Genomic DNA, 19758 nt, shown 5'->3' on the forward strand with positions numbered 1-19758 from the left:
GTTGCCCTCAGGAGGAGGCAGCTAGAAGGAGAAAATATTGGCACACTGCCACCCTGGCTTTGTCTAATTCTACATCTGACCACTGTAGAGACTATCTACAACCTGGAAGGGGAACTAGTATACATGTGTATTAGTATAATATTATAACTTAGAATAAAGAGTATAATGTTCAGTTAATTGTATACTGTTGGTATGAATATAATATATGTTAATTAGGGCTGGGCTAGTTAACGCATTAACACATTAATTAATTAACGCCAACATTTATTTTATCTCAACAACGCAGTTTCTATTATGATTATTATTATTTTGAAAGTCCGATGCTCACTGGCTCTAAATACACATACAGTCAAACCATGGGTCACAGGGGGGGCAGGATGTTGATCAGCCTGCAAATCACCCACCGAAACAAGCAGTGGAGGGAGGCTTTGGCAGACTAGCGGGATGTAGCGTGTGGGAGAAGTAGATAAACAAAAGCAAGACAAGCGATCAAATGCCAAAGTAGGGCTGAAACGATTCATCGATTAAATCATTTACTAAAATGCATTGAGGCTTCGTTTAATCCATATAACTATACGCTGTGTGAACACGACGTGATTATGATGCTGCTTTTTGCAAAGTGGAGGAAGAGAGAAATTAGCGAGGGATGAAGAAGAAAGTGTCCAAAGTATGGGATTATTTAAAGCTAAAAGAAAACAACAACTCTGTAATGTTGCTGTCCGCTCTGTGCGCTACACAGCTGTAGCCTATGCATCTTAAGTTAAAATTATAGGCGATTGCGATTAAATTTATCGAGCAGCCCTAGTATCTCTCTAACTTTCCAAAGATATAAAATCAAAGAATTCATACATTTATATTAAATATTTTGGACTTAGTAGCTAGTTAAATTGTAAGGCCTGAAATTTGAGTGCTCTCTTGTCTGGGCTCAAAATGTTACAAATGTTACCTAACTCCCAATAATGCCACTGAATAAACATAGCAAAAACCGATCTCAAGTTGCAAACTCTCATTTTCCACTCCAGTTATTATTTCTTGCGAATAATTGTATAGGTTCTCCTCCTTTGAAAAAGATGACATGGACATTAGTACAACCATGTGGATCGCAGACAAGCGTAATGACAGACACTGGAACACTTGAGTTTGTTCATTTGTTATGTTGCAATAAATGTGGAAATCTGCAATTTTCTTTTAAGAGCACAATGGCAAGTTCAAAACAGGGCATGCCAAACTGCCCATGTCGACAGTTAATTATAAAAAAAGATTATTATGACCACACCCCAGTCATCCACCAGCACTGTCTGTTTGTTGAGTATATACTGTACCTCTATCAAGAGTTAATGTCTTGCAGTGGCAATCATCTCGTCTGCCAATTCCTCATCTGAGGAGATCTGATTCTTTTAAAGAAAGATGATGTATAGTAGGTTTAAATGATTTAAGTTCAGATTAATCTAAATTAATTCAAAAACATTTACATGAATTGCACATTGCCATCTCTCATGGTTACTTTTATTTCTATAATGCATCAAATTATCTGTCGGCACCTCATTCTCCTCAAAATGACATGCACTTGACACATGGCAAACTAATCACATAATTTCAATCACTAATTAAAGGGCATTCATAAATATATATTCATTGTTTATTGATAAAAAAAACCAAGAAACACATTAGTTGCAGGATCAGGATAATATTAAAAAGACATTATGCCATATGTACATTAGAGATTTACCTCAATTACAGCCTTCTGTTGACCCATTCTTCTGAGTTGATGATTAAAAACAAATATATCGGCGCAATGTATGATTTCAATCCGTGTTATTTGCTTTTGTGGAACTAGATACCTCACAACCGCGTATTAACTTCCGCTCGATAAATCTCCGGTAGCGCAGTAATATCAACGAGCAATGAGTCCTCCAACAGACATCATGCGATTTTACAAAATGCCAAATAAAACACGACAGAAACTGTATTTCGCTACGCTTCTTGTTTTTAATCATCAACGAACACCACTAACCACTCTGTGAGTTGCACAGTTTAAACGAACGTTAAGGGTTGTTTTAAGGACATGTTTGTGCATGCCCATAGACAGCCACTCTGAAGCGCTCAGAGGCGATTCTAAAAGAGTCAAAAAGTCGAGACAGGACCCATCGTCAACATTTCTGTGTCCACCACTCTAGTTCATCCAAAACACACTAGAAAATAGATTCAAAGTGTTAAATACCGGAATTATCCTTTAAGAGTCACTTTTTCTGTTCACCTAACAAATGTAAGTCCAGTATTTAAGCTCTCACCTATTCACCAATCAACCTTTTGAAAAAGGCTCCAGTGCATAAATCTCTTAGTGCATAAACCTATTTCTTCAGTTCAAGCTTTGGTTGCGGATTAATTTGTTGTGTTTCCAGGTGTTTAGCAGAGATGAATCACTCAGAAATAATGTGTAAAAATATCACTTCTTCAGATCCACATTGGAAAAGACATCTGGCTGCGTGAGGAGGTGTGGAGAAAAATCCACTGTACAACAAAGGACTCACTCTTTGTAAAAGAGTTGGCTGTAGCCATCTGGGGTACGGTGGAGTTGAGGGGAAGAAGTGCGTCTGGGAAGGAATGCCCAACAAAGCCTCCCTTAACACCATACAAGCTTGGAATCCTCAAAGGTATGCTGCACATCTTCCTACACTGAATGTCAACTGCATAAAAACATTCAAGGCAGAAAGGTAATGCAGGTGTATTTCTATAACCCCACCCACCTCGCCCTTTTTCAAGAGCGCTTCAGTGGATGGTTGAAGGCACAGAACATGGTGCAGACAGAGAGGGAGAAGCTTGTGGGATACTACATTTCACAAAAGATTCAAGACCTTGTGAAAAAAGAAAAAAAAAAACACTAAGGAAACTTGAAAAAATTGTGGATCTGGACACTTTTGTTACCAATGTTGCTTTTGGTATAAATTAAATTCTGATATGTATTCACCCTTCATGTCAAAGTTGGGCTAATGTTAATTTATTAAGTGTATAATAAAAATAAATGAAATTGATATGTGTAGTATTTTTTATGGAATGGATTGTATACATTCTGGCACCTTTTTGGTAAAATATGTGCTCTGACCCAAACTGACATGTCATATTTTTGAACATGCTTGTCATACATACATTTTTTTTTTTACCTTACCTTTTTTACCTTTACCTTCTACTTACACTTGTTATTGTTTGTAATTGGCACTGTTATCATTGGCAGATATTTAGTACAAAAAGGTGGTTTCAAAACAACACATATTTTTAAGGTTTCTTCAAAACTATTTGATCAAAACAATTTAGCACAGGAAACAGAGGTTTTGCACACATAATTCAGCATGGTTTTGAAAAAATCTAAACCACCAAGCTACCGGTATACCAGCAAAAGTGTACTCAAGACCATACCAGTCTGACCAGCTTAAAGATGATGGTGACCAGCTAGACCACTGACCAGCTTAACCAGCAATCCTGCCCAGCCAAAGTGTCCAAAACCTCTCTAAACAAACATACCAGCCCAGCTCAAGGTATCAAGGCTGGTCAGGCTGGCAGACCAGCTTAGACCAACAAAGCTGGTCTAAGCTGTTTTTTTCAGCAGGATTTAGCTGGAAAATAACTTTATTCTAGAGCTGCTGTAAAACCAAAACAATCTCTGTTACTTTGATTTCCTATTATCACTGTAAAGCTGCTTTGGAACAATCTGCATTGTTAAAAGCGCTATATAAATGAAGATGACTTGACACTGCTGAAAGCACAGAAAATTCACTTATACCTTGTTCTAGAGGAAAAATCTGTCAGAGAATGAGTAATTTACCCCCTCACCTTCTTTTGAACATTAAATGCGTTAAAAGGATCTGCTATCATGAGTTGCTACAGACATTGTTTATTGATCACGGCTCTATCAAGCTCTTAGCTCAGCATGTCAGACCATGGCAGCAATCTGCTATTTCAGAGACTTTAAAATCTTAAACCCTTTCCATGTGTTTGTTGAAGTCACAAGGTTATGTGTTGTTGTTTAACTTGCAAGGTTTGATATTTGTATCAAGACTTTATGCAATCATTCTATTGAACAGTAACATTATCGAACACATTTTTACATTAGAAAGTTGTGTAAAAGAGCGTCCTGGACTCTTGGCCTTTGCATTGTCAGCATCATTACTGATTAAGTCACAGGGACATTGTTAGGAATTTCCAGTGGCTTTCATCGGGGGGAAAAACACACCAATGATTAACAATGACAATGTGGTTGCACATTCTGGGAAGACTGGGAACATGTGTTAACAGTATCTGCTTACACATGTTGCAGTTTCTTATCTTGAAAGTGAAACCAAAAGTTAAACTACACATTGCTATTTGTTGTGTCAAAAAAAGGAATGTAAGTCAGCCTCAGGGAAAAAACAGAGATATACTGAGAGACCAGAGAAATCCCCTAACTTACTCTAGACCAATTAGCTTAAAGAGGCCGGACCTGAAGGAGTGTTTAAGATATACAGACAGAATGACAGGAAGCTACAACATGTATACAACTCAGATCCAACAACTGAAGTTAAGTTAAGCAAAAAGGTAAGTGACGTTCTCCATGGGTTACATGGGTATTACAACTGATAGGAAATATCATTATGTTAGCATAAAAGCTATTATACATATGGAGAGTCACCATAAGCCATATATAAATGTGTGTGTGTGTGTGTGTGTGTGTGTGTGTGTGTGTGTGTGTGTGTGTGTGTGTGTGTGTGTGTGTGTGTGTGTGTGTTTGTTTTTACTCTACACCTTGACATGTTTTGATAAATTTAGGACCATGTCTTGCTACAGCTTCAAATGACTTTGTTAATCAACTAAACCCAGTAAAGTTATAGACCAGAGGAGTTTGAGTTCGGGCGGATATTTTAGCAGGACACAAACAAAGCTTGCAGCATTTTTGTCTCATTCAGTGTGCTGATAATGAGATAACATGTCATGTGTGTATGTGTGCATTATGTGAGTGTGTATGTCTGCATGTCTGGGTTTTATTGGAAGGTTCAAATATGTATATAAGTCAGTATATTCTGTGCCTTTTGTTTGTTTCTCTTTCTACATGTGTATGTGTGTGTTAATACGACAAGAGAAACACTTTTACAGAAACTTCCCCAAACAGAAAAGGAAAAGCTGCCCATCTGGTTTTGTGTACTGTAGAATTACTGGAATATTTCTCAACACATCTTAGACTTGTACTTCTAGTACACTGCAGTAGCTTGAAGGATTTGAAATGTGTGTATCTGTTGGACAGCTGTATTCTCCAGTGATCATGGATAAACCAGTCTGCTTGATTGACACTGGGTCAGAAGGGAAGCTGTGTGTGCAGGAGTCAGCACTACAGATCCTGCAGCAGATCCAGGAGCCAGTGGTGGTGGTGGCCGTGGTGGGTCTCTACCGCACCGGGAAGTCCTACCTGATGAATCGCCTCGCAGGGAAACAAACAGGTTAGCGCCGAGAGCATCCGGACGCTTAAGAGAAACATCATGACGGTATATGCATACAAGTCTTTGTTTTTTTTGGTGTGGCATTATCAGGGTTTGCGTTGGGCAGCACCATCGAGTCCAAGACGAAGGGTATCTGGATGTGGTGTGTGTCTCACCCCACTAAAGCAGGAACCACTCTGGTGCTGCTGGACACGGAGGGACTCGGAGACGTGGACAAGGTGACGTTAAAACCAAAGTACTGAAAAATGTGGGACAAAACATGATTTTATTCATAAGTCGGAACACTAAAAATATAGCTGAAAAACGGTAGTGTCCCGGGAATAACGGGTCGTCTGGTCACCCTACTTAAAGACTAATTTGCACTGATTTAACACTGTTAAATAGAGCAGCTTTCTTTGATATTAATCTCCAGTTTTTCTAACTCCATGATTGTCTTTCTCTTTCTCAGGGAGACTCAAAGCATGACACCAACATCTTCTGTCTGGCTGTGTTGCTGAGCAGCACTCTGGTCTACAACAGTCGAGGGACGATTGACAACAGGGCTGTAGAGGAATTACAGTATCCTTTAGGGGTGTAACAATACATCAATATAGATCAAAAGTCTAACGATGCCACACATTAGGGGTGGGCGGTATGACCAAATTTCTGTTTCACGGTATGACTAATTTTATTTCACGGTAACGGTATATTTCACGATATAGTTATTTATATATGTAGTTATTCTCGAAAAATCGACAAAAATGGCTTTGTATAATAAATAAACACAAATACTTTAGAAATGAAAAGTATTTCACCTTGTTTGATTTTGATTTGAAAAATTACTTCTTTGGTAAACTATTTTGATAGCGAAATATAGTAAACAAAACACACTCATCAACTTTTAGATGAACTGCCCCTGATTGATATTAATTACAACTCATAGGTGCAATTCAACGTTAAATAAAGTGTTGCTGAATAATTTTTCAATTTCTTGTTATTGCTTTACTTCATCAATTAGTTTATATAATATCTGAATATTTTACATTGAACTATTCTATATTCATAATAATGAGTTACTTCCTATTAATTTTGTAGGATAATACTAGTTCCCTTTCGTTGTCACTCCGAGTTACGTCGGATGACGACGAATGGGGTTTCGCTTAGAACACCTATCGACTTCGAGTATTACAAAACGAGCCAATGGCAAATAAATGCCATGGGTCTGCGGAATTTGCATAGCGTATCTCCGCCTTACCTCGTGGGTATAAAAGGAGGACGCCGGCAACAGGCAGATATGTTTTCGCTTCGGAGCCAAGAGCATTTCTTCACTCCACAGTCATCTCTGACTTCGCTCTACGAGACGAGCTTCTCTCTCCGGTGTTGGTGTGACGGCGATCTGCAGCGAGCTCACAGTGCCTGCTGATCTGTGCAGTAATCTGCCAGTGTGTGTGTGTCTCCCTGTGCGCTTCAACATCGCGTAGTTTTTTCTCTCCTCTCATAAAAGAGCTCGCACGCGGCACGTCTTTTTAAAGACGGCTCGCCCGTGCATTTCTGGTTGCAGCGGACTGGTATCGGACTCTGATGGGCACGAGCGCTGTCTAGTGTGTTTGATCATGCTTGAACAGCGCTCGTGGGTGACTCATGTTCTCGCAAGGGAACGTGATCACCGCGTCATAAATAGGTAGAGACTCGGTGAACTCGCAAGAGTGAGAGTCCCCTCATCCACCCCCCGATCTTCGGCGGGTGGCCAGGGTGACCTGAGGGTTACGTTCTGGAACAAGGCGCCGACTATGTGTCCGTGACCCCAGCCCCCCTCTTCGATGACGGTGCCCGCTAGTGAACTGCTGATTCCCGCGAGTCTACCCTCTGGTGGCCCGCGTGTTTCAGTTGAAGCTACAGAGGAAGATGCCATGTCTGTTGCAGCATCACTAGGTGGGCTTGAGTCTTCTGGAAGTGAGGGCTCGTCACAGCTGCCACCTTCCGGTGTGCATACGGCTGTGCCTGAGTCTGATCCGGAGATGACGGCCATGCTTTCCTGGGACGATTGGTTTTGGGTAAGGCCGCCGACCCTCGTCCGTGGCAAACCCCAATACCTCTCTTCCCGGACGTGCATGATGAGATCTCGAAGTCCTAGAAGACCCCCTTGTCTTCTTAGGACCGCTCGCTGATCTCATCCGCCTTTCCTCCCCTCGATGGGGCCGCTGCCCTTGGGTACACTGGGGTTCCCCCGGCTGAACGCTCTGTTGCGATGCTATGTGTCCTCAGAGTGCTTCTTCTCGGCGCAATCCTAAGCACCCGCCCGTGGCCTGTAGTTTTTCGTCTACGCTTGTGGCGAGATCCTGTAGCGCCACGGGACTGGCAGCCGCCTCACTGCATGCCATGGTCATTCTGCTGGTCCACCTGACCCAGATGCTCATGGACCTGCACGAGGGCGGGACTGACCCAGGGCTCTTCACTGAGCTGCGCGCCGCCACTGACCTTGCTCTCTGAGCGACGAAAGTGGCCGTACGCTCCCTGGGTCAGGTGATGCTCACCAGTCTGTGGCTGAACCTGTCTGATGTGCTGGATGTCGCGCGGACCCGTCTGTCCGACATTCCCATATCCCAGGTCGGCCTCTTCGGCGGTGCGGTTGAGGGCTTGCCCAACAGCTCTCAGCCACCCATGAGCAGAGTGAGGTTGATTCTGTCCCGACGGCCCCGCCGTCCGCTCAGATCCCTCGTCTGCCCACCGCCGAAGGCGCCCTCCCGCGGCTCCCACCCCGCCCGTTCACGGGCCGGCTCTGGGGGCCGCGGGCGGACGCCACAGCCCTCTCCAGCCCCGCCCCCCGCTACACGCCGGGTTAAGCGGCGCTCGTGAGACGGGCACCTCGGCGATGGAGCAGGCTGAGGTTGATTCTGTCCCGACGGCCCCGCCGTCCGCTCAGATCCCTCGGTCTGCCCACTGCCGAGGGCGCCCCCCCGCGGCTCCCACCCCGCCCGTTCACCCGGGTCGGCTCTGGAGGCCGCGGTCGGACGCCACAGTCCTCTCCAGCCCCGCACCCCGCTACACGCCGGGTTAAGCGGCGCTCTTGAGTTGGGCTCCTCAGAGATGGGACTCAGTTCTTTCCAGGAGTTGGTAGCAGGACCACTCCTTTCCCCGGGGAGGGCCGGGGAAGAATCCTTATTCTCCAAAGAGCTGATTCTCCCGTCTCTGAGCACAGAGTTCTCGGACGTCACAGAGCGCCGCCCACAAGCCGTGCTCTCCTCGTCCCCCTCTGTCCCAGAGGTGGTTGACATGGTGTGCCGTCCACGGACCGCTTCGCCCCTGTCCCCCTCTGTCGCCAGACCCCTGGCAGAGCAGGCCCCCGCGGGACGACCAGCCTGGTCCTCCCCTGGCCCCTCTGCCAGGGCGCGGTTGCTAACTGTGCCCCCACATCGGGCCGCTATGCCGTCCACGTCTGGGCCAGTTACTCCGCTTCGCTGCCCCTCCGGGGGGACGCCTGTGGTCGCATGATCCCGCTGGTTCAGTTCCTGGGAGCCTGGTTAGAGCTTCCCCGTCTGTCCCGCTGGGTCGCGCGGACCATCAGGCTCGGCTATGCGATTCAGTTCGCACGGTCTCCTCCCCACTTGGGGAGTCCGCTCCACTTTTGTCGGTGGCTATGCCCCCATCAGGAGAGCAGAGATTGCCACCCTGCTGGCGAAGGGCGCAATCGACACTGTCCCTCCAGCCGAGATGAGGTCAGCCGGCTTCTCAGCCCCTACTTCATTGTCCCCAATAAAACCGGTGGGTTACGGCCAGTCCTGGACTTGCGCGTGCTGAACCGCTCCCTTCACAGGATGCCGTTCAAGATGCTCAAACGCGTTTTCGAATGCATACGGCCTAGGATTGGTTTGCAGCGATCGACCTGAAGGACGCCTACTTCATGTCTCTATTCTCCTTGACACAGACCGTTCCTTCGGTTTTCTTTCAGGGGCAGGCATCCAGTACGCGGTTTTCCCTTTCGGGCTAGCCCTGTCTCCTCGCATCTTCAAGAAGGTCGTCGAGGCTGCCCTTGTTCCCGTTCGGGAACACGGGGTTCGCATCCTGAGTTATATCGACGACTGGCTGGTCATAGCTCACTCTCGAGTTCAGGTTGCGAACACAGGGACCTAGTGCTTCGGCACCTAGCTCGTCTGGGCCTTCGGGTCAACTGGGAGAAGAGCAAACTTTGCCCCGTGCAGAGGATCTCTTTTCTCGGTATGGATATCGACTCGGTCGCCATGTCCGCGCAGCTTACGAGCTAGCGCGCGCGCAGTCACTGCTGACTTGCCTGAGACAGTTCGAGGGCAAGAGTGCGGTTCCACTGAAACTTTTTCAGAGGCTCCTGGGCATATGGCTTCTGCAGCCGCGGCAACGCCGCTCGGATTGCTTCATATGAGACCGCTTCAGCTTTGGCTTCGCGACCGAGTCCCGAGGTGGGCATGGCAACACGGCACCCTCCGAGTAACAGTTACTCCGACCTGCCGTCAGACCTTCACCCCGTGGTCGAACCTCAGTTTTCTACGGGCCGGAGTGCCCCTGGAACGAGCTTCGCGGCATGTTGTTGTAACGACAGATGCCTCCTCCACGGGCTGGGGTGCCATGTGCAATGGACGTGCTGCCGCGGGCTCCTGGACAGGACCCCGTCGCCTCTGGCATGTCAATTGCCTCGAGTTGCTGGCCGTACGTCTTGCTTTGCGCCGCTTCCGGGCCGTGCTCAAGAACCAACACGTACTAGTCCGCTCAGACAATACCGCCACTGTAGCGTACATCAACCATCAAGGTGGTCTACGCTCCCGCCGTATGTCGCAACTCGCCCGCCACCTCCTCATATGGAGTCAGAAGCATCTGAGGTCGCTTCATGCCATTTACATCCCCGGAGCCCTGAACTGTGCAGCGCACGGCTTCAGCCCCTCCCGGGAGATTGGCGACTCCATCCCCAGTCGGTTCAGCTGATTTGGGACCAGTTCGGGGACGCACAGATAGATCTGTTTGCCTCTCACGACTCGACCCATTGCGCCCTGTACTATTCCCTGACCGAGGGCACGCTCGGCACGGATGCACTGGCGCACAGCTGGCCGCGGGGCCGCAAATATGCGTTTCCCCCAGTGAGCCTTCTTGCGCAGACCCTGCGCAAGGTCAGGGAGGACGAGGAGCAGGTCATTCTGGTCGCGCCATACTGGCCCGCCCGGACCTGGTTCTCCGAACTAGTACTCCTCGCGACAGCACCTCCCTGGCCGATTCCCCTGAGGAAGGACCTCCTTTCTCAGGGACGGGGCACCCTATGGCACCCTCGTCCCGATCTTTGGAACCTCCACGTGTGGCTCCTGGACGGGACGAAGCAGGTTTGAGTACCCTTCCACCTACGGTGGCGGCTACCATCACTTCCGCTAGAGCGTCGTCCACGAGACACGTCTACGCGTTGAAGTGGAACCTCTTCGTCAACTGGTGCTCTTCTCTTCAAGAAGACCCCCGGAGATGTTCGATTAGTGTCGTGCTTTCCTTCCTTCAAGATAGGCTGGAGCGAAGGCTGTCTCCCTCCACCCTGAAAGTCTCTGTTGCCGCTATTGCCGCACACCATGACCCAGTCGAAGGTAAGTCTGTTGGAAGGCACGACCTGATCATCAGGTTCCTGAGAGGAGCGAGGAGACTGAATCCTCCTCGTCCTCCTCTCGTTCCCTCTTGGGACCTCTCAGTGGTTCTAACTGCCCTGCGGAGTGCTCCCTTTGAGCCTTTGCAATCAGTGGAGCTTAAGTTCCTGTCTATGAAGACAGCGCTCCTGGTTGCATTGGCCTCCATCAAGAGGGTGGGGGGCTTGCATGCATTCTCCGTTGACGAAGCGTGCCTGGAATTTGGGCCGGCTTACTCTCACGTGATCCTGAGACCCCGGCCTGGATATGTGCCCAAGGTTCCTACCACTCCCTTCCGGGACCAGGTGGTGAACCTGCAAGCGCTGCCCCCGGAGGAGGCAGACCCAGCCTTGGCACTGCTCTGTCCAGTACGCGCCCTCCGCGCCTATGTAGACAGGACGCAGTGTTTCAGGACTTCAGACCAGCTCTTTGTCTGTTATGGTGGGAAGCTGAAGGGAAAGGCTCTCTCCAAGCAAAGGCTGTCTCACTGGATAGTGGACGCCATTGCCTTGGCATACCAGCAGCAAGGTCGACCGTGCCCCCTTGGTGTACCGCCCACTCCACCCGGAGTGTGGCATCCTCTTGGGCTCTAGCGCATGGCGCCTCGCTAACAGACATCTGCAGAGCTGCAGGCTGGGCGACACCTAACACATTCGCCAGATTCTACAATCTCCGAGTGGAGCCAGTGTCCTCTCATGTACTCGCTTCAACCAGCTAGTACTGGACCCGCTCAGGTGTCTTCGCTTGCTCGCCATTCCACTCCACGGACTGGATACGTGCGATATTCTCCTCAGGTGAGCTTCCCCAAAAAGCCCTGAGTTCCTCCAGCACTCCTGACGTTGGCGCCAGTGTCTATTGCCTGTGCGTCGGCTAGGTGCCTCCCGTGTGCATGGTCCCTCCTCTGAGCGACCCCCACATGTGTATTTCCACTGTAAGCCTCTCTGAGCGTGTGTCTTTCCCTTGGCAAGCCACCTTGCCACCCCTGGGGTTGAAATATTCCACCTGCGGCTGGACACCCCAGTGTTCTCCATATGTCTCCTTCGGGTCATATGTGTATTCTCTAAGTCCCCCCCCTCTGGGTTGGCAGTAATTGCATATTTCCCCTAAACTTTGGGATATGCCCCCAGTGTACCTTGGTATTCCTGTGCTAAATAGGAGTCCTTCGTCCGTGCCAGTCTCACGACAGGGATCTCAGATTTACGCAGGGCACTGGAAGACAGCTGAGAAGGTGGCGTGATTAGACTGGTAACCCCATTCGTCGTCATCCGACGTAACTCGGAGTGACAACGAAAGGGAACGTCTCGGTTACGTATGTAACCCTCGTTCCCTGAGTAGGGAACGGAGACGTTACGTCTGCCTGCCACTTTCCGCTGTACCGCGGGGATCGCCTGAGCTCAGTCTTGGCTCCTCAGCGAAGAAACATATCTGCCTGTTGCCGGCGTCCTCCTTTTATACCCACGAGGTAAGGCGGAGATACGCTATGCAAATTCCGCAGACCCATGGCATTTCTTTGCCATTGGCTCGTTTTGTAATACTCGAAGTCGATAGGTGTTCTAAGCGAAACCCCATTCGTCGTCATCCGACGTAACGTCTCCGTTCCCTACTCAGGGAACGAGGGTTACATACGTAACCGAGACGTTATGTTTACATGTGTTCCCCGGTACAATTTTGCCATGTCTGCTTATTATACTGCGTTTTTAAGTGGCTTGTTTTGCTCTTTTTGCGATATCTGGCAACCCTTCACCTGGAGCTTTAATCAAAAGAAGATTGGAATCAGAAGTGTCAAGTTCAGAAGTGACTAGAAGGAGAGCAGCAGTATGCAAAACGAACAGGAGCTACTGTTAATGTTGACTAAGTAGTTTAAATTATACACACCTTGTAACTGTGTCATTATTTTACCATAGCCCGGTGAACACTGACACACCGCGCTCCTCTCAGTGTGTGTGCACGCGCGCGTCTTTTGCATCAGTAAAATGCGATCGGTTCATTTGAGTGTCAAGTTGTAATCACGTATCGTATCAAAGAAAGATTTTATCAGCTGGTTCAGTGGCCAATTGTTTGGAGTTAGAAATATATAACTTGCACTGCATATTTAGTCATTTTGCCTCAGATACAGGATTATACATTCGCTTTAACAAGCAGGGTGTTCATTACCACGGCAACCGCTTGCGTGTCATGCATGCTGAATGCGATTTTCGTGTTTAAAAAGTAACTATACATAAGAGACATAAAGATGTAGGTAACTACATATATAAGGTTAATTCTATTCATTACGATATTGATACTGATCTGATGTTGTCAAGTAAGCTTCATGCTTTCCCCGTTGTGAACGGGCACTCCTCTAAACTCTACGGGTGCTGCACTGCTAGTGACTGCTGTGCATTTCCAACGAAAATATCACGTTAACAACAACCCTTTAGAAAACGTAATTACTTTGTGGATCCTCTTGATCTGCTTTCTCCGTGTTTCTTTGACAAATCTCAGTGTCTCAGTCTGCACGAGTTAACCACGCCCACTTGTTTACATGTCGCGGTATACACGGAATAAAAAAATCTGTTACGGCTGACATTTTCTACCGCGGTAATGATATATACCGTCATACCGCCCAGCCCTACCACACATAAAATATCGATATACACAGTACCTTTATTTTGACACTCTCCACATCCTCACATAACTTTTTTCAGCTGAAATAGACGCCTGACAAGATTGACTGAACTCTTTGTCACAAAAGCCAGTATTTTCCGCTGTTAAGGCATCGTGAGTTCATGTTTTACAGCAGAAACGACAAGCACCCTTGTTTGTGAAATCAACCCGAAAAGTCTGTTTTAGCGAATCAGTGCACAGTATTCAGGTCAGGTGACAAGGCTGCTAGTCACTTTGAAAAGACGCGCTAGCTGAGAGGAGTTTCGTCAAAGCTGATTAAAAGTGATCGAGGATGGATTTCAACGAACTTGATAAACCCGTGATATCTTCTTCGGGGCGTAAAAGGAAAATAAAAGCTGAAACTTTTTCACGGAATCTTGCTAAAACAGCAAGTTCGTGGTGAGGGAAAAGCTCTCTGTATTGCGTGTTACGTTAATCACAACAACAAAGTTTGACAGGCGTCTATGTCAGCTGAGGAGATTAACGTTACAAAGATTAAGTGTTTTAAGTATCATAGCATTTACTTGGCTTTGTTTAACTCTGAAACATGAAATGTGGAGTTATCTGCTTTTGCCACACAAAAATAATAAAAAAATACTTTCAATGAACTTTAATTTTATAATTTACCTGTTTTTTTAGTTATTATTACTTAATCAAAACAACCTCTTTTGTTATAGTTCAATTGCAAAAACAGCTAACTCTGTTCTTGTTCATTTTCATATATCATGTTGTAACTTGTAACAAACAACTTGTAAATGTCCCAATTGGGAGAGGGTGTGCAATTTTCAAAGAGTTTAATTAAACTTTCATGTTATATATTTTTGGATGCATTTGTGAGTTAATAAACGTAACTGGTTGTGTAACTGCTTGGCACATAATATCTAAATATCGATAAATCGAATGATAGCCCTGAATCGAATCAAATCGTAATCGAATCTTAGAATTTTTTGAGGTATCGGCAAATATCGTATCGCTGGCTGAGAGAATCGATATCGTATCGTATCGTGATGAACTGTCCGATTTACAACCCTAGTATCCTTCAGAAAGTCTAGATAACTATTATGTCATTTAGCTGATGTTTTTACAAATAAGAACGAATACAGCACAACTTAGTAATCAAAACAAGGAGACGTCCCTTTTTGTAAGGTGCTAAACATACACTTTATTGCCATGTGTGAGTACAGTCTATGAAGAAGTGCATTGGGTTTATTTTTGCATTGGGTTCATTTATGTGTTTATTTGAGAAAGGCACAAAAGGGGGGGGGGGGGGGGGGGTCTTATTTTCATCTACTTGCCTATATCTACACCTACTTATTTACATCTAACTGCTTCCTTCATAGCTAGGCTATGAATACATAAATATTAAAGTATTTAGCACCGGTGTTGAGAATTTGCTTAGTAATTCATTGAATGACAAACTTGTTTTTTTAGACTATGAATTGTGTTGTTTGACCGTCTCTTTGTGTTCATACCTAAACAAACTGTCAGATATGTCACTGAACTAACAGAGTGCATTAAGGTCAAATCATCAGATGAGGATGAGGACGATTCAAGCGAGTTTGTGAAGTTCTTCCCTAGTTTCATCTGGGCTGTGAGGGACTTCACCCTTGAACGAAAGATCGATGGCAAAGACGCAACAGAGAATGAGTACCTAGAGTTTGCTCTGAAGCTCAAACATGGTAATTTAATAATAGTTCAAAAAGATTATCCTGACAATCACTGTTATAATGAGTTTGTGTGACTAGTTTTTGTCAACAGATCTTTTGTATTACTCTTTTAAAATTCATAATTTATTGAGGTAATACTTATGGTTTAATAATACTTGAATTGATAGGAGGTACAGCATGTGCTTATTTGTTTTAGGCACATCAAAAAAAGTGATGGAGCACAACTTGCCCAGGGAGTGCATCCAAAAATTCTTCCCTTCCAGGACGTGCTTCACTTTCCCATTTCCAACCGCCCCAGAGAATGTGTCTCGTTTGGAAAGCTTGAATCCTGCTGATCTTTCCTCTGAGTTCCTAGATATCACAGATCGTTTCTGCAAGTTTGTTTTTCATGAGAGCCATGTGAAGAAGCTGAAGGATGGAATCACAGTCACTGGCAGAGGTGACTCAAAAATAAATCTGTTTAGAGTTTGCATGTACTTACAGATGACTGTATATTGTTCAATACCTTTCCCATATCATGTTATTTGACTTCTTTCCTTCTCTGAAGTTCTGAGTCATTTGGTGAAAATGTACGTGGACACCATCTCCAGTGGGGCTGTGCCGTGTCTAGAGAACGCTGTGATCGCCATGGCAATGATTGAGAATGAGTCTGCAGTGAAGGAGGGGCTTCAGGTTTACCAGAGTGGAATGGAGAAGCTGAAGGACTCCTTCCCTGTGGAACTGAAGGAAGTGTCCTCAGAACACCAACATCTCAGCAGTATGGCGACACAAACCTTCATGAAGCGTTCCTTCAGGGACACTGACGGGAAGTACCTGAAATCTCTAGAGGTAGACCGAATCTCTTCATAGATTTTCAGTTTCAGTTCATTTAGGATGATGGTGTGAACTGTTGACTCAGTAACACTGGGCAACCAACTGAAAAATGTAATCTCTCTTCTGGACCCTGGGGTTCGAATGTATGAAGAGATCAGAGTATGGTCAAGAGTATACATAGATGAAATCTCCTCTGATGCATGTTGTGTTTTTATAGGCAAACATTAATAAACTCTTTGATGGATACCTGTGCAAAAACGAGCAAGCTTCAAAGAGACGATGTGAGGATCTCTTGTCATCGCTCTCGGAACCAATGACAGAAAAACTCAAGCAGGGTTTCTATGCCAAACCTGGTGGCTATGATCTCTTCTGCAAGGATCTGGAGGACATTGTGAAGAATTATAACAACCAGGCCAATAAAGAAGTCAAGGTCTTGCCCATATTACACTTCTATAAACATACTGCACATTACAGAAATATGATCATCATCATAATTATATATTTTTTTCTTTATGTGTCTGTATGTAATAGGCTGAAGAGGTCCTGGAGGAGTTTCTGAAGCAGAAGTCTGTGGAATCAAAAGCAGTTCTGCAGGCCGACAAAAAACTGACCGAGAAGGAAAAAATTATTAAGGGTGAGAGTCTTAAGCCTTTAAATCCCACTCTCCCTGTTTCTAAGCATATACCAGACTCCTTGTGAAAGAGGTGCTCAAAGGTTTAGGTACTTGTGAGAGTGCTGCTGGAAACTGAAGGACACATGAACAAGATGAAGTAACAGCCTCTTATTTAGGTACAAGCTGGTTCAAGGGTCCAAGAATTGCACCCTGCAATAACAACTGCAGCCCATGTTTTTTGAAAAGAGTGCAATTTAGATGAAAATAAACTCTTTGGAAGTTGAAAGTGGAACAAAGTATTCTTCTTAAAAATTGTATTAGTATGTGAATCATATATAAAATCAATATTTCATGTCTTACACCAGAATAGACTCTTAATCACATATTTTGAGTCTCTATAATACATCTGTTTCCGTTTTTTTCTTTTTGTCAATGAATGACCAGAGGAAACAGAGAAAGCGATCCTCCTGAAGCAGGAAATCAAAGCTAAAGAGGAGAAGCAGCGACAACTTGAAGAGAAGATGGAAGCAGAGAGACGGAGTAACGAAGAAAGGATGAGACAGATGAAGCAGAAGATGGTTGAGGAGATCAGGCTCCAGAGAGAGGAGGGTGAGCGTGCTATGGACAGCAAACTGAGGGAGCAGGCTGATCTGTTGGAGAAGGGCTTTCAGGAGAAGGCAGACAGGATGAGCCAGGAGATGGAAGAGTTCAAGAGACAGAATGCTGAGGCTGAGAGTAATAAAGCTAGAGAGTTTGCAGAGATGTTAGAAAACTCCAACAAGAGACATGAGGAGTCTATGGCTATGATGATGAAGCAAAGCAGAGAAAAGATGGAGGCCATCCAGCGGATGAATGCACGCTCTTCAGGCAGATGTTGTATCTTGTGAAATGCTTAAATTCTGTGATCAGTCATCAGAATTTACTTATCAGAGGCATATAATTGCACAGTGAAATCACAGTATATACAGAGGTATAATCTAACAATAAAACAATACAATTGTTCTCATTCTATCTTCGCACAAACTTCGGTGATAGATTTGGAAAATTACAATTCATTTTTGTATGTTTTGTGTGTCCAGTGTAAATGATCCATGATCGATCATAATTATGTTTATTTGACATTGCTATGTAATTATAAACAGTGACAAAAAAGTTTAATTAGTGATTCAACTGTTTATCTGGCATTCCAAGTAAGCATCAAATAAACAGATGGTATTTCTAAAAAGAAAAAATAAAGAAAAAACTGTGTGTGTGTATGTGGCAGAGGAGTGGTTAAAAATCTGAGTACTACTAAGTATCAATATTCAGACTAACTATCAATATTCAATATATAGTCCTAAAAACTGAGACAAATAATAAGGTAATTAGATTCGTCTGTTTCTCTTCAATGAAATTGTGCCATATGTATGCCTAAACTATACAAATATTTACACTGCAATATGCTATGAAAGGTTTGCTAGTGCCAAACTCTAAAGAGAATGTTAATGAGAGGGACCGAAAAGAAAAGATAAACTAGAATTGTAGGTGACTGCATTGGTGGGTGTAAATAAGGCCCTGGTATTAAGATGTGCTTTAGTCATTTGGATCACAAGTGGATGATGCTAAATACAGGTGTAATAGAGTCTAAAATATTTTGTACTTGTCCACTATCGACCCCTTCCAGATGTAGTCAAAAAACACATTTGACAGGATTGCCTCGAAGAGCCACAAAAGACCTACTCTCCCACCTACTGCCCAAATGAGTAAACACTATGGGAAGCGCGCTAGCCAGACGAGATTTAAACTTTGTCGGCCGAATACACATGTTTGGTTTGAAGATAAAAAACGTACCAAGCGCATAATGTTTTATGTTATACTTAGACATAAACTTAGATTCTATAGACTACTCAACATAAAAATGTGAAGAAATGTGAATGTGTAGATTGTTTGATGTGTAGACACATAATATTAACATTTACTCTGTAGGCCTCTCTGTGGCAGAGGAAACTGTTTGGAAACTGTTTCTTCACCCTCATCGTCCTGTGAAGATGAGCATTTGATTGAGTACATTTTGTAATACTATGTCATAATTTTTGGTGTATTGAGTACTTAAAACTGCCTGGGTTTCTGTTGGGACAGGAGGCTCCAAAAGATAGATATTACCATCAGAATCTGTTGGGACCAACAAAAAACCCAATCCAAAGTAAAATAAATGGAAATATCAAAAATAGCCTATATAAAAAATAACACGTATGTAGACCTCTTACATTTTATGAAGGCCCTTGAATCTTGGGGAGTGACTGGCTCTGATGAAGTCCTTCCAGGAATTCCCTCAGCCATTGGTCATCCAGCATTCAGGCTCAGGGCCATCTCCATCTCCTCTGCATCTCCTCTGCATCTCCATCTTCATCTCCTCTTCATCTCCATCTCCTGTGCATCTCCATCTCTTCTGCATCTCCATCTCCTCTGCATCTCCATCTCCTCTGCATCTCCATCTCCATCATGGAGTCATAATCTGAAGACTACGCCCACCGGGGGGGGGAAACAATCCAACCGTCTCCATTGACTTAGCATTGCGAGCGGCTGCCTCCTTGTCATTTATGACTTATAACAAAAAACAAAACAATGTCTAAAAGCTGCTGTGTGACAAGGTGTACAGCAAACAAGCTAAATAACCCAGAAATACATTTTTATAAGCTGTCTACCCCCAAAAAATGGTTGTTTCAGGGCATAAAAGGGGGATCAATTGAGACAGAGCGCAACTAGTTCTCGAACTACTCTGAGAACTACGCCCACTGGAACGCGACATGATATTGTAAATCTTTTTCCAAGATTCTCTAGTGTAGACGAAAATGTCAATTTATAAATTAAGAAAATTACTTATGGATAAAAAATAGAGCCAGATATACAGGGAAGTTGGGGTGCAGTTGATATCGATAACTAAAATAAGTTAGCAAGCTAGTGTTAGT

General features: G+C 44.8%; 1 protein-coding gene across 2 annotated transcripts; it reads left to right on the forward strand.

The window, feature by feature from the left end:
• Positions 1-4354: 4354 nt before the first annotated feature.
• On the forward strand, positions 4355-18066 carry LOC143718662 (guanylate-binding protein 4-like). Of its 2 annotated transcripts, none has more exons than XM_077209675.1 (10): positions 4355-4569; positions 5273-5465; positions 5556-5683; positions 5914-6023; positions 15206-15396; positions 15581-15823; positions 15932-16212; positions 16415-16627; positions 16729-16831; positions 17255-18066. In XM_077209675.1, the coding sequence occupies exons 2-10, from the start codon at positions 5291-5293 to the stop codon at positions 17695-17697; spliced, it is 1887 nt and encodes a 628-aa protein (XP_077065790.1). In that variant the 5' UTR covers positions 4355-4569; positions 5273-5290; the 3' UTR covers positions 17698-18066. The 2 variants fall into 2 exon arrangements, with proteins under 2 accessions (XP_077065790.1, XP_077065791.1); XM_077209676.1 differs by having other exon boundaries at positions 4504-4569; positions 16729-16839; positions 17262-17532.
• Positions 18067-19758: the final 1692 nt, after the last annotated feature.

This window comes from Siphateles boraxobius, unplaced genomic scaffold (assembly GCF_051911475.1).
Source record: "Siphateles boraxobius isolate OS27281-9 unplaced genomic scaffold, OSU_SipBor_1 61, whole genome shotgun sequence".
Lineage (NCBI taxonomy): Eukaryota > Metazoa > Chordata > Actinopteri > Cypriniformes > Leuciscidae > Siphateles > Siphateles boraxobius.

Excerpts from the sequence above, each read along its gene's own strand:
- LOC143718662 (XM_077209675.1), top strand. The coding sequence starts at position 5,291 with ATGGATAAACCAGTCTGCTTGATTGACACTGGGTCAGAAGGGAAGCTG. Across the intron at positions 5,684-5,913 it reads GACTCGGAGACGTGGACAAG|GGAGACTCAAAGCATGACAC; the intron begins GTGACGTTAAAA and ends TCTCTTTCTCAG. Across the intron at positions 15,824-15,931 it reads AATCACAGTCACTGGCAGAG|TTCTGAGTCATTTGGTGAAA; the intron begins GTGACTCAAAAA and ends CCTTCTCTGAAG.